This window comes from Nicotiana tabacum, chromosome 5 (assembly GCF_000715075.1).
Source record: "Nicotiana tabacum cultivar K326 chromosome 5, ASM71507v2, whole genome shotgun sequence".
NCBI classification, from domain to species: Eukaryota; Viridiplantae; Streptophyta; class Magnoliopsida; order Solanales; family Solanaceae; genus Nicotiana; species Nicotiana tabacum.
The window spans coordinates 27,074,838-27,089,115 of NC_134084.1; the positions used below are offsets into that span (position 1 = coordinate 27,074,838).

The 14,278-nt window shown below is 34.7% G+C and overlaps 3 protein-coding genes across 3 annotated transcripts; 1 reads left to right on the forward strand and 2 right to left on the reverse strand.

Annotated features, from left to right (window-relative positions):
- The first annotated feature begins 235 nt into the window (after positions 1-235).
- Positions 236-6,565, forward strand: LOC107783965 (putative inositol transporter 2). The gene is made up of 6 exons (XM_016604996.2): positions 236-960; positions 1,518-1,588; positions 3,391-3,726; positions 3,951-4,058; positions 4,507-5,109; positions 5,802-6,565. Exons 1-6 carry the CDS (start codon positions 825-827, stop codon positions 6,309-6,311), a joined length of 1,764 nt encoding a protein of 587 aa, XP_016460482.1. The 5' UTR covers positions 236-824; the 3' UTR covers positions 6,312-6,565.
- Positions 6,566-9,048: 2,483 nt separating this feature from the next.
- LOC142180728 (uncharacterized) lies at positions 9,049-9,516 on the reverse strand. Its single transcript, XM_075252792.1, has one exon. It carries the CDS (start codon positions 9,514-9,516, stop codon positions 9,049-9,051), a length of 468 nt encoding a protein of 155 aa, XP_075108893.1.
- Positions 9,517-9,581: 65 nt separating this feature from the next.
- Positions 9,582-11,396, reverse strand: LOC107783963 (uncharacterized). The gene has a single exon (XM_016604995.2). It carries the CDS (start codon positions 11,394-11,396, stop codon positions 9,582-9,584), a length of 1,815 nt encoding a protein of 604 aa, XP_016460481.2.
- Positions 11,397-14,278: the final 2,882 nt, after the last annotated feature.

A 14,278-nucleotide genomic window follows, 5' to 3' on the forward strand; every position in this document is an offset into this window, starting at 1 on the left:
ATATATGACATGATTTGTGTATAATTTTTTTTAATCGTCTAATAGTGATTAATTAATACATATTTGGTCATTTAATTATAACAAGTTAGTAATATGACTTAATATAAACATCGGAGTGCCTAAAGAATTTTTGGAGATCAAGTCACTCTTTTCCTGTTAATATGAAGTCCAAAATCTCAAACTGTTAGAAAAAAGGTGTATTTTGTGGTCATAACAAATTCAATAGTGCTTCACCTTTAGCAGTGTGAATTATTAGTAGGAATACGACAACATTGGCAGATTTCTTGATCCCTTTAGAGTCCCCGTTGAAGTTAGTTTTTCTTAAAATATACCTTTTTTTTTGTTAGTATCCAATATTTACATTGAAACTTAAAAATTAATTTATATTCGTATTACGTATAATCCATTAAAAGGGAGTGTATATTTTTAAAGCCTGCACTCGAAATCTCTAGTTAATTAACATGGTGGTGAGATCATATGCATTTTCCATAATTGTTGATGGCATGTTAAATTTAGCTAATAACCACCCCTATCCCCTCTTCTCCCCTGTTTTACCTGAAAAAAACATAGCAGTACTATCTTCTTTTTTAGTTTTCTTGCCCTCTATAAATTTGCACAGTCTTAGCCAATTCCCTTCTTAGATTATCTCTCTCCTCTTCTTTCTTACACATAGTTCCATCTTCCATGTTCCAAAAAGCCAGTACACACACCTAATTTCTCTTCTTCATCTTTCTAGTGTCTTCTTGTTTACTTCTTTAATTTGTGTTTGAAGTGGAAATTCAAGAAAAAACAATTAAGTAAGTTAGTTAGTTAGAGAAGTGGTAATGGAAGGAGGAGTAGCTCATGGAGCAGATGCAACAGCTTTTAAAGAATGTTTAGCTCTTTCTTACAAAAATCCTTATGTTCTTCGCCTTGCTTTCTCTGCTGGAATTGGTGGCCTTCTCTTTGGCTATGATACAGGTCTCGATCTCTTTCTATATATATTTACGGATTTAAGTTATATATACTGACCATGACCGTTGTAAAAAATTTCTTACTCTATCAGTGAATCTTGACATGTTATATATGGAAGATTATTTAGTATTTGTATAGAAAATTGCCTACAATTATCTTGGTAGTATAAATATTTTTACATAATTCGCGCGTAGAACTTATACTTTATATATTTATATATATATTTAACTTATATATAGTGAAAGTATTAAATTACACTATCTCATGCATCAACGTACTTTTACCTGTCATAACAAGGTTATGTACTTTATCTTTTGTTATTTTATAAAATATGCTATGAATAATTATATGTTGTGAGTTCTCGGGACCTCGTGCATAATTAGAGCTTAGTGCATCGGTCTGTCCTTTCTTTATTAAAAATTTTATATTGTCAATGAATAGAAGTTAAACTCTTTTAGCCGTATTACTTAGACTAATTTTTTCCCCCTTTAATTTCCATTAATTCCAACTAAACAAACTTATTTGAGTGTCTCAAGTTCTTGGTGTTGTTTTGTGGAGTATAGGAGTCATATCAGGAGCTCTGCTTTATATTAGGGATGACTTCAAAGATGTTGATAGGAATACCGTTTTACAGGTTTGCACACAACAATTATCCTTCTATATTTTCTTTTTCCTTGTTTACGTCATAATTTCAATAGTTCACACTGTTATTATATTGACGGAAACATTTATTTATATATATATTTGCATTAAAAATACCCTCTTATTGTTGCTTATATGAGAAAAATAAAATTGAGGGGTTTAACATATGGTTTTTGGTAGTTTAGGGACCCTTTCATTAATTTGGATTAGAAAGACAGATTTCCATCAATTTAGTTTGTGATTTTATAGTTCCATGCCAGGGTCCATATCCAACAAATTTGTCGATTAAACTACGTTGTTCTTACAGTAAAAATTATACAAATTAGCCACTTTTCGGTCCAATTTTTGGAAAATAGCTCATATTTGAAAATTCATCGAAAAGTAGCTATTTTTAATGTGAAAACACCGTGACATTGTCATGGAATTAGAACTTGAACAAGTGAAAAATCCATAATATTCGGAATACTGGTTTTTGAAATCCATCAAAGCTAAAGAAAAAAAAGTGAAACTCCATGATAGTGGATTAGTGGGATAGATTTCGTTCAGGATATTGCCATGGAATTGCACCATTTTAGGATTCGAAATCCATGATATTGTCATGGATTTCAAAATTGGCTAATTTTGAGTGACTTTTGAATATGTGGCTATTTTTTAACTTTACCCGTTTTTACAAGATTAAAATTTTCTTTTTCCTCTCGAAAAAAACAGTTATTATCAATCGTTTTCTGCTATAACTATGTGACACATGTATCAAGTAGCTGGACCATTCATTTATTGTCTTCACCTGAACTTGCTTAGATCCAATATAAACCTTGACTCCTATAGATACCTAATTTTTAACCCTCACATGTTTTTTCTTCCAATAATTTCATTAAATACTTAATTTTATTTTTAAAATTGAGACTTTTAGCTTTCAAATTCTGTTGGTTAGAATTGGTTTAACAAAATTATTTTTCGAAAAAATAAAATAAGATATGTTGCTTTAAAGTTCTTGTTATTTTCATAGACGAATTCTCAACAGAGACGATTCACATTCTCAAATGTCTCATTTTCCAGAATTCTAGCCTCTCAAATTTCCTCTGTTTATTAGTATTACAAACCCCTCCTAGTGGTTTGAAAAAAAATGGATTACTCTTCTAATTATACATTTTAATTTATTTGCATTTCTCAAAACCACATACTCCACACCCACAAATTTTAGGTTTATTGTCTTATTTTAACATGACCACTTAGGAATAAACTACCCATATCACATGTTTACACTAAACTATATTGATTTTTCATGGTTACATAAAAAATATAATGTGAAAATTAATTAACCATGGAATTAAGTGATAAAAGTATAAGTAGAAGACACATATCATGTATTCATTTGCTTGATATAAACACCTAATATAAATAAATTTTGATCTTTAAACAAATAGTCGACCGGATTCATATATTGATTACTTTTAGCCGGTATACATAGATTATGCTCTGTTTATATAGAGTTATACACATATAAATAGATTATACATATATACAATATATCTGCAGTCTTTTTCAAAATTAAGCGGTTGGGTTGAAGGCTATTTATGTTAAAAGGGCAGCCCAGTGCACTAAGCTCCCACTATGCGTAGGGTCCAGGGAAGAATCGGAATACAAGGGTCTATTGTACGCAACCTTATCCTGCATTTCTGCAAGAGGCTATTTCCACGGGTCGAACCCGTGACCTTCTGGTCACATGGCACCAAATTTTTGGTCAACATAACACTAAAAATTGCTAATTATGCATGGCTTTAATTTAATTTATAGGAATCTATAGTGAGCATGGCAGTGGCTGGAGCAATAATAGGAGCAGCAATTGGTGGATGGTTGAATGACAAATTTGGAAGGAGAACTGCTATACTCATAGCTGATTTCCTCTTTTTTGTTGGAGCTGTGATTATGGCATCAGCAGTGAATTCAGCACTTCTTATTGTTGGTAGAATTTTTGTTGGACTTGGTGTTGGAATGGCATCAATGACTGCTCCTTTGTACATATCAGAAGCTTCTCCTGCTAAAATTAGAGGTGCTCTTGTTAGCACTAATGGATTTCTCATTACTGGTGGCCAATTCTTGTCTTACCTTATTAACCTTGCTTTTACCAAGGTATGCAACTCTTAATTCTTTTGTGATTTTTGTATAAATAGCCAGTCGAATTCACCATTTACTTTTCTTAGCTGGTATACTCTGTTATACATAGTTGTACACATATTATGCATGGGTTTTACTTATATTTACATCTGCATGCTATTTTTAGTTTAAGCAGTTGGCTGGACGGCTATTCTCCAATAATGTACATGTATATAATAATATTTGCTGCTTGTAATTAGGCACCAGGGACCTGGAGATGGATGCTTGGAGTAGCAGGATTGCCAGCCCTCCTCCAATTCATACTAATGCTTCTCCTTCCTGAATCGCCTCGTTGGCTTTATCGCAAGGTTAATTTCATGCATTTAACTTATATATACTAACAATATAAAGAATTTTACACTACCAGCATATTTAACTTGTTATAGAAAGTTATTTAGTGCGACAAATAAGTTGTTGGAGGTAATCTTAACCTGATGGTGTAAAACTATTGTATACCGTCAGTAAACATAAGTTAAACTCTCATTTAATTCTTTCTTCTATGAACAAAACAAGATATTGTTTCCACCAATTATGATAGAGCCAAACCTTTCTATAACGATCATCCTCTATAATACTTCACTATAATGGCCACGTTTTCTTTGAATATTATGTCATAATATAAGTTCTCTATAGAAACACTTCACTATAACAACCAAAAAATTTCGGAACAAACGATATTGTTATAGAGAGGTTTGATTGTATTTCACATTCAATACAATAATGCAGTAATTGCAAATGTTTTCTTGGAAAAAACAGGGGAGGCAAGAGGAAGCCAAAGCAATACTAAGGAAGATATATTCACCTGAGCAAGTTGAAGTTGAAATTCAAGCTCTTAAAGAATCAGTAGACAAAGAAATTGAAGAAAACAAAGCATCTGAGGGTATCAATCTCTTCAAGTTATGCCAGACGAAAACAGTTCGTCGTGGACTAATAGCTGGAGTTGGTCTTCAAATTTTCCAGCAATTTGTTGGAATAAACACTGTTATGTATTACAGTCCTAGTATCATTCAACTAGCTGGAATTGCCTCGAACCGGACAGCTCTCCTTCTATCGCTTGTCACAGCCGGGCTAAACGCTTTTGGCTCGATTATTAGTATATATTTCATAGACAGGACTGGGAGGAAGAAACTTCTTGTGATTAGCTTGTTTGGTGTTATGATTTCTCTAGGGTTTTTGTCAGCAGTTTTCTATGAGGCTACTTCAACTTCACCAGCAGTTAGTATGGCTGAGACATCTCATTTTGCAGCATCATTTACTTGTCCTGCTTACCATAATGCTGGTTCTGCTACTTCCTGGGATTGTACTAGGTGCCTTAAAGCTTCTCCTGATTGTGGCTTTTGTGCTTCACCTCAAAATAAGGTAATAATGACATCTTATATGCTTCATATTATCTCTGTTTTAAGGTTTTTTTGGCACACCTCCTAAGAAGATATTGAAGAATTAACCTAAATAGCCGCTCACTTGACCGTTTAATCTAAATATAGTCGATGGACGTATAATATATGTATAATTCATGTATAATATGTTTATAGTCGTGTATGATCAATGTATAATCTATGTATACCGGTTACGAAAAGAAAACAATGAATCCAACTGGCTATTTGTGTAAAAATCCCAAATATTCAATAGCCTTAATCATTAGAGTATTTATATGAAATACCCTTTATCTGTCTTTTAATGGTCTCATTTAGTTAACACTATATTTTGGAGAGAAAATAATAAATGCTTCTTGTTTTTCTAAAACTTCAAACATTTTCAAACAAATTCAATTTGCCAAAACGACTAAATATTTGAGATTGAAGGGAGCAAATTTTTGTTTCAACAGCCATTATATTTTTCTTTTATGCCTACATGAAAGTGATAAGTAATGCATCTTACCATGCTTTAAGATCGAGCCCAACACTCTCCTATGTTCTCTTTGATAACGTGTTATGACATTATATAATAGCCATAAACGGAATGTCTATACTATCTTGATATTCAATACTAATATAATATTGCAAGTATATATCTATCAAAGGTATGTTTAATATTTTTTTTCTTTGTTGTAGTTGCTACCTGGGGCATGTCTCATCTCAAATGATACTATTAAGGATGCTTGTCATGATCAAGATAGGTTATGGTACACAAGAGGATGCCCTAGTAGATATGGATGGCTAGCCCTACTCGGGCTAGCGCTATACATCATATTTTTTTCTCCGGGAATGGGTACCGTTCCATGGATCGTTAACTCGGAGATATACCCTTTAAGATTCAGAGGAGTTTGTGGAGGAATAGCTGCAACAGCAAACTGGATTTCAAATCTCATTGTAGCACAATCTTTCTTGTCATTGACACATGCTATTGGAACATCATGGACATTTCTTGTATTTGGAGTTCTCTCTGTTATAGCCCTATTTTTTGTCCTGATTTGTGTTCCAGAAACTAAGGGACTTCCAATTGAGGAAATTGAGAAGATTTTGGAGAGAAGAGGTCTACATTTGATGTTTTGGAAGAAAAGGGCTAAAGAGAAGAATGGTGGAGAAGTTGATGGAAAGAAAGAAGTGGGAGGAGATGTATGAAGAAATGAAAAAACATAGATAGCTTTGATTTGAATTGGAAATCCTTTAATTAGTTTATGCTAGTGTTTGATAGGATTTCCAATTATTTAAGATAAATAATTATTAATATATAATACGGATGATTAGATGAAGTTGGATTATTGATAAGAACTTTCTCCAAGAAAGCTTATTAGGCTCCAGACTTGCTTTGGTTGAAGTGTGTGACCATCTCATCTAAGAACTTAAGTTGTTATAGAGATCGCACTTCTATTACTTAACTATGTCTTCACCAGGTTTTTCCACTTTCTTCTGTTAATAATTAATTTATTTCATGCTAGTTCCCAAGTTAATTCTGTCTTTTGTGAATTTAGGAAAGAAAAAAAAAAGAATCTTTGAAAGTACAATATGCTAGTTACAATTTGGACTGATCAATTGCAACATAAAGAGAACTTTAGTTAAAAATTAAATGAGTATGAATTGGAATAAGAAAAGGCACACATTCTCCATCATGCATCCTAACATTAGGTAGTTGTGTCAAATCTCCAATAAACCTTTGCAAATGGACATGGTCCTTTTCATCTCATAAACATTTATAGATTCATGTCATGGCTGGGGCTTACGCCGCTTACCTCTTCATTACTGTTCTTCTATTCAAATATGTTGAATTTATTTTTGAGATGAGGGTCTTTTAAAAATAATCTTTTACTTTTTACCGATCTCACAATATAGGAATACACGAAATATATTATTGTTGTTGTAATATGTTATGGGTGGGGCTTGTATGCAAATTCCCGCAAACCGTCTCTTTACAAAACCTTTCTTCTTATATTACACTAATTTTCCATTTGTCTTAACGTGCTCCCGTAAAAATATGTCTTGAAGTAGGGACTTTGTAACGGTTAGTTTATATATATAAATCATCTCCTGTCAAACGGGTGTAATTAGGATGTATTACTACCCGTGGAACCTCTAAAATATAAATCTATCACCGTCCCAGTTCATGTGATACTTTACCTTTTCAGTCAATACAAAAAAGAATACTATCATTCTATATTTAGTAAAAATTTAACACTAAAATATTTGTTTACGCTTAATAAAATAATTTATAATCACACAAATATCAATAGCTTATTTTTCACCACAAATTTTAAAAGTACATTCTTTTATAAACTCTGTGCCAAAATACTATTACATAAATTGGGACAATTGACGTGCTCCTTCTAATCAGTCATTGCACACATTCGCACCCATAAACAACTACGCACTCATATGTTTTATTTTTTTTTAAAGATTAAGACGTATGAATTTAAATACACATCTGAATATGTGCATTAAGATTAAGACATCTGAATCTGAATCCCAGGGGCTGCTCAATAAGCTTGGTGGCCTAAAGTCAAACTTTGATGTGAGGCCCTTTTAAAACAATCATATATATTTTTAGTTGAAGTAGATTTTTCTAGTTTTTTGAGAATAAAATTATTTGAAATTTTTCGCATAAAACCATTTAGTCTCTCATGTGCAGTATGATCTTAAATAATAGAACATGATTCAAGAAGTTGATAACTTTGTACTAAAAGAACTTTTTGAGGTTTCAATATACTCGTTGCAATGATGAAAACCTGAGGAAAAAAATAGAGTTTAAAAGTGTATTATATATTTTCTAATGATTAATGTAATCCTTTTTTATATAAAATATTTTACTTTTCTACTTTGAAATACTTAATATTTTCTTCAAAAGATTTGGGGCCTCACGAGAAGAGTTGTTGTGGGATGGATAGCATATCTCCTTCTTTAATCGGAAATATTCGGTTTCAGAAAAAGATCTCTTATAAGGAACAGTTCCCACTTTAATGGATTTTACACGGTATGAATTTGAATTAATCATTGTCCCAAATTAAATATTGGACATCAAATAAGAATTGGGAAACAAAAATTGGGGCCCCCAAAATTCTGGGGCCAAAAGCCACCGCTTTAGTGGCTTTTAAGACATTTGAATTTGAATACACATCTGAATATTAAGATGTGTTTTAAGATTTGAATACTAAATGATTAAGACTGTTTGTTTTTTAAACATCTAAATATATAGAATTTATCTTTATTTGAAAATTAATAAACATAAATTCAAATAAAATACTAATTAATTTAATATTCTAGGTATTAGTTAGTTGTGATTGGTAGCGATAACGATTATGGTTTGCTGGTGGTGATGACTAACAGTGGTGCTTGTGAATGCCGACTAGAAGCGACTGGTGGTAGTTTTGATTGATGGTGGTGGTTCTGTATAGTAGCTAGTGGTAATTGATAATGATGGCGATTATGGTTGAGGATGGTGATGGTGGGTCATGGGTGGTAATAATTAATAATAGTGGGTGGTGATGGTAGTTGTGATTGAGGAAGGTGGTGGTAGTTTATAATGGTGGGCAGTATCGGGCTATGTTGTTAATGGTGATGGGTTGGTTAGTTGTGGTAGTTGAGGTTGATGAGTTTGTGGTTGTGGTTGAAAATAATAGTGGCGGGAATAGTGGGGATGGTAGGTGGTAGTTGTCAATAATGGTGGCGGCTTGGTGGTGGTAGTCAGAGGCGAACTCAGGATTTAAGCATAACGGGGGCACCATTATCTTTAGTATGTCAATCACCAGCGATAAAGTTCGGGTGTAACTCTTTGAAATGACTATGATAATTTATCATCAAAATAAAAACATCAATATTATCAAATACCATTAACTTGATACTAATATAACAAAAGTACATTGTCCACTTATAGTTGAACTCGACGCGCTTTCATGTTTTGAAAACGGTCAATAATAGCATCATTGCTTATATTTACAAATACTTCCTTCTCAAAGTAACAGACTAAACAATTATTTAAAAATGCATCACTAATACTACTACACAATTCATCTTTGATGTACTTCATGGATGAGAGTGCTCTTTCCACCGTTGCAGTTGCGACAGGTAAAATTAAAGTCAACTTCACAAGCAAATAAACAAGTGAATAAGTATCCACAAGATTTGCCTCAACCAATGCTTTTGTCAAATCACCAATTCCTTTCAAATCAGAGAACCTAGGGTCACCATGTTGCATGTTCCATATGAAAGTGTCAAGTTGGCGACTAAGATCTCGAAGCTTCAATTCACCAAACTCATCGGGATAATGCTTGGCCAATGTTATTATTCTTTCCTTATCAAAATTAGCAAATGAATTAATCGGATTCAAGCTAGCCATACCAAGAAGCAGGTTACTACTCACAACATCAAAACAACTATTAAGCTCCAGAAGTTGCAAATCAATCACGATATAAAAAAGTTCAACACGTAAGTGATGTGAATAAGTAACACTAGAAGCCTACGCTTCGACTTTCCAGGAATATAGAATTCTTCCATCTTAGGCACCAAAATATCATGTTTTGCACAAAATAAATATACTTCATCCATCAATGGTTCACATCCTTTATCTCTCATTTCTTGCAACCATTCCTTTGTGATATCAAGAAATATCATGGCATTGACAATATCTTGATCTTTCTTCTGTAAAGCTTTGCTCAACTCGTTTGACATTATCAACACTTTCAACATTAAGTGAAGCAAGAAAACAAATTCAAATACTTTAATTTTACTGAAAAAAGTTTCGTCTTGCAACTTATCATTAACATCACTGTCACATTCAATCACCCCAAACACATGAACAATAGAAGAAAATAAAATAACAAAGTTATCTAATATTTTACAATGTGATCCCCAACGAGTGTCACCTGGCCTTTGAAATCCTCGCTCTTGATTTAATCCTTTTCCACTTTGAACTTCACCACTCTCCAACAATTGCTCCAACAATTCTGTTTGATGATCCCAAAGTTGATCTCTACGCTTAAAAGAAACTCCAATTACATTCAACACGTTAGTAACTATAGCAAAGAAAGTCTCTAACTCCTTGTGTTTTTTAGCAACAGCTACAAGCGTCAACTGTAATTGATGTGCAAAACAATGAGCTGAATATGCCGATGGAGTTTCTTGCAAAATTAAAGCTTTAAGACCATTCATCTTTCCCTGCATATCACTAGCCCCATCATAGCCTTGTCCACGTATTTTGGATGGACTTAATGAGTGTTTTATTAGCAAAGAAAGTACTGCTTCTTTCAACAACTTTGCAGATGTATCACTAACACGAACAAGGCTAATAAATGGCTCGTTCACTTGGCCTTTTTTGTCAATATACCGCAAAGTGAGGGTCATTTGTTCATGATGTGAAATATCCTTGGACTCATCAACTAATATCCCAAAATAATCTCCATCCAAGTCATCAATTATAGCTTTCACGGTCTCTTGTGCACAAGCACTCACAATATCCTTTTGAATTTTTGGCGAAGTCATCATATCATTTTTTGGAGCATGTTTTAATATAATTCTATCTATATCTGGAAGACTATTTCCAAGCCATTCCAAAAGCCCTAGAAAAAGGCCTTTGTTTGTTGATGATTCACTTTCATCGTGACCACGAAAAGACAATCCAAAGTTCAAAAGAAACCTTGCAACATCGATTGAGACATTTAAACGAATTAGATATTCAGTTTTTTGTTGATCAGATTGCTTTTCAAAATCAGCTTGAATTGATTGAGATTGATTTGACAAGTCTAGCATATTGTTGAAACACTTATGGTGGAGATTATTTACTTCACCAACATGTAGACCAAGTCTTTCGATTCCTTTATTCCAAGCCTTAAAGCCGGTTTTTGTGAAAGAGTCACTTGTGCTTCCATGAACGTAATCATTTTTGAATAAATAACAACATAAACAAAATGCGGCATCTTTCTTCACACTATACTCTAACCATCTAGAATGCGAACCTTTAAACCAACCCGGACTAAATTGGCGCATTTTCTTCCCAAATAAAGCTTTAGGAAATTTGTGATCAATTGGTTGGCAAGGCCCTCTTTGGATGTAGTGTCTTCTCATTTCATCCTGTATTCTAGAGCTATATCTAATGGATATTCTCTCTCCGGGGTCAGTATTAAGTGATTTCACGTCAAACTCCTCTACAAGATGGGAGAAATTGTCTCTAAAACTAGAACTTGATGGAGATGAATTAAACCTCGTCAAAAATATGTCCATCTCAATTCACATCAACAGAACTTCCTACAAAGCAACAATGCCAAGCAAAATAACATTTTTAATATGATTAATCACACTCCTTATATTAATACTAAAATAGAAATAATATTTTCAAATATTTCACTTCACTTCACTTAACTAAAACAATATTTCAAATAGCATTAGCACAAATCTTCAAATACCTATGAAATTAATGTAACAACAACAACAACAACGACGACGACCCAGTATAATTCCACAAGTGGGGTCTGGGGAGGGTAATATGTACGCAGACCTTACCCCTACCCCGAAGGGTAGAGAGGGTGTTTCCAGGAGACCCTCGGCTCAAAAAAGCAATAGGAGATGATATATTAGTACCATAAAAATGCGTAATAAAAATAACAACAATATATAAGAGATATGAAATATGAAATACAGGATACGAAATACGAAATACGAAATAGATGGCTGGTATAGTACAACTAGAAGGTAAAACCCTGCATCAATAGACGACCAATGACATTCCTAGTCTAACTCCTAACTAGATAGTCTCCCTCTATTGTGCTGTAGAAATATTCACACTCTCCCCTAACCTACAACCTTAATGCTCGACCTCCATAATTCCCTATCAAGGGTCATGTCCTCAGTAATCCTAAGTCGCGCCATGTCCTGTCTGATCACCTCTCCCCAATAATTCTTAGGTCTCCCTCTACCTATCCGCGTGCCCACTACAGCCAGTCGCTCACACCTCCTCACCGGTGCATCAGTGCTCCTCCTCTGAATGTGCCCGAACCATCTGAGTCTTACTTCCCGCATCTTGTCTTCCATGGGGGCCACACCCACCTTCTCTCGAATATCTGCATTCCTAATCTTATCCATCCTTGTATGCCCGCACATCCACCTCAATATCCTCATCTCTGCTACTTTCATCTTTTGGGTGTGTGAGTTCTTTACCGGCCAACATTCAGTTCCATACAACATGGCAGGCCTAACCACTGCTCTATAAAACTTACCTTTTAGTAACGGTGGCACTTTCTTGTCACACAAGACTCCCAACGCTAACCTCCACTTCATCCACCCCACCCCTATACGGTGTGTGACATCCTCGTCAATCTCCCCGATCCACTGAATAACCGATCCAAGGTACTTGAAACTACCTCTCTTGGGAATTACTTGAGAGTCAAGCCTCACTTCAACTCCCGCTTCCGTCGGCTCAACTCCAAATTCGCACTCGAGGTATTCCGTCTTCGTCCTACTCAACTTGAAACCTTTAGACTCAAGAGCATGTCTCCAAATCTCTAGCCTCTCGTTGATGCCGCCTCTTGTCTCGTCAATTAGAATAATGTCATCAGCAAATATCATGCACCATGGAACCTCCCCTTGAATATGATAAGTCAGTGCATCCATCACCAGGGCAAATAGGAATGGGCTGAGCGCAGACCCTTGGTGCAACCCCGTAATAACTGGAAAGTGTTCATAGTCGCCTCCTACTGTCCTAACCCGAGTCTTAGCTCCATCATACATGTCTTTAATCACCCTAATATAGTTACTCGGGACCCCTTTATCCTCTAAGCAGCTCCATAAGACCTTCCTAGGAACCTTATCGTACGCTTTCTCCAGATTAATAAACACCATGTGGAGATCCTTCTTCTTATCTCTGTACTGTTCCACCATCCTTCTAATAAGGTGGATAGCTTCTGTGGTAGATCGTCCCGGCATGAACCCGAACTGATTGTCTGAAATAGACACCGTCCTTCGCACTCTCATTTCTACCACTCTCTCCCAAACTTTCATGGTATGACTTAGTAATTTGATGCCCCTATAGTTGTTACAGCTCTGGACATCACCTTTGTTCTTATACAACGGGGCCATTGTACTCTACCTTCACTCTTCAGGCATTCTATTAGTCTTGAATATAACACTAAACAATGCAGTAAGTCATTCCAAGCCTGCTCTACCCACACACCTCCACAGTTCAACTGAAATTTCGTCTGGTCCGGTAGCTCTGCCCCTTCTCATCTTACGCATTGCCTCCACACACCTCATGAAATTAATGTATTAAGATAAAATAATTAGGGATATTTTGATTAAAGTTATTCTCGAAATCCAAATACAACTTGGTTTCAAATCGTCCACTTCACTTCACTAAAACAATATTTCAAATAGCATTAGCACAAATCTTCAAATACCTATGAAATTAATGTATTAAGATAAAATAATTAGGGATATTTTGATTGGGGAAGAACGTAAGTCAATAAATCTGCCCATAAGTCATAATCAATCTGGGTCAATTGCTAATTTAGGTCAAAATCACAAAAATCAAAAAAGCAATATTTGTAAAAAGAAGAAAAACTTACTCAAATAATCACAGATTTGAAGAAGAGGCTCCCTCACCTAATAAGGGATTGATTCGAATTCAAAGGGATGCAAAGAAATGAAGAAGTGAATGACGGAAAGTTGGAAAGGAAAGTTGAAATTGAAGCAGAGAGGGTTTGTTTTAGTGTTTAAGACTTTCAGATGGATACTAAGTAATAAAGTAAATAAGTAATTAAATAATCATTCAATTTTAAAAAGTAAAAATAAAATAATATGGATTTCTGAACCCCAGATTAGAACCTGGGTCGTTAAGCAAAAAAGGGTAGCTACTCCCACAAACCAAGTCTTATGTCCAGTCTTTGTGACTGACGGGGCCGCATAAAATATTTAGAGGGGTCCTCCCTGTATTAATATATATACACAATATTTTTATCGAGGCTAACGGGTGTCAGTGACCCCCCACCCCCTAGCATAGGTCCGCCCCTGGTGGTAGTGATGGTGGTTGAGTATGGTGGTGGTGGGTGACATGGTGATAGACTGATAGTTGATAATAGTAGGCGGTAGTGGAAAACGATAATTAATACGGT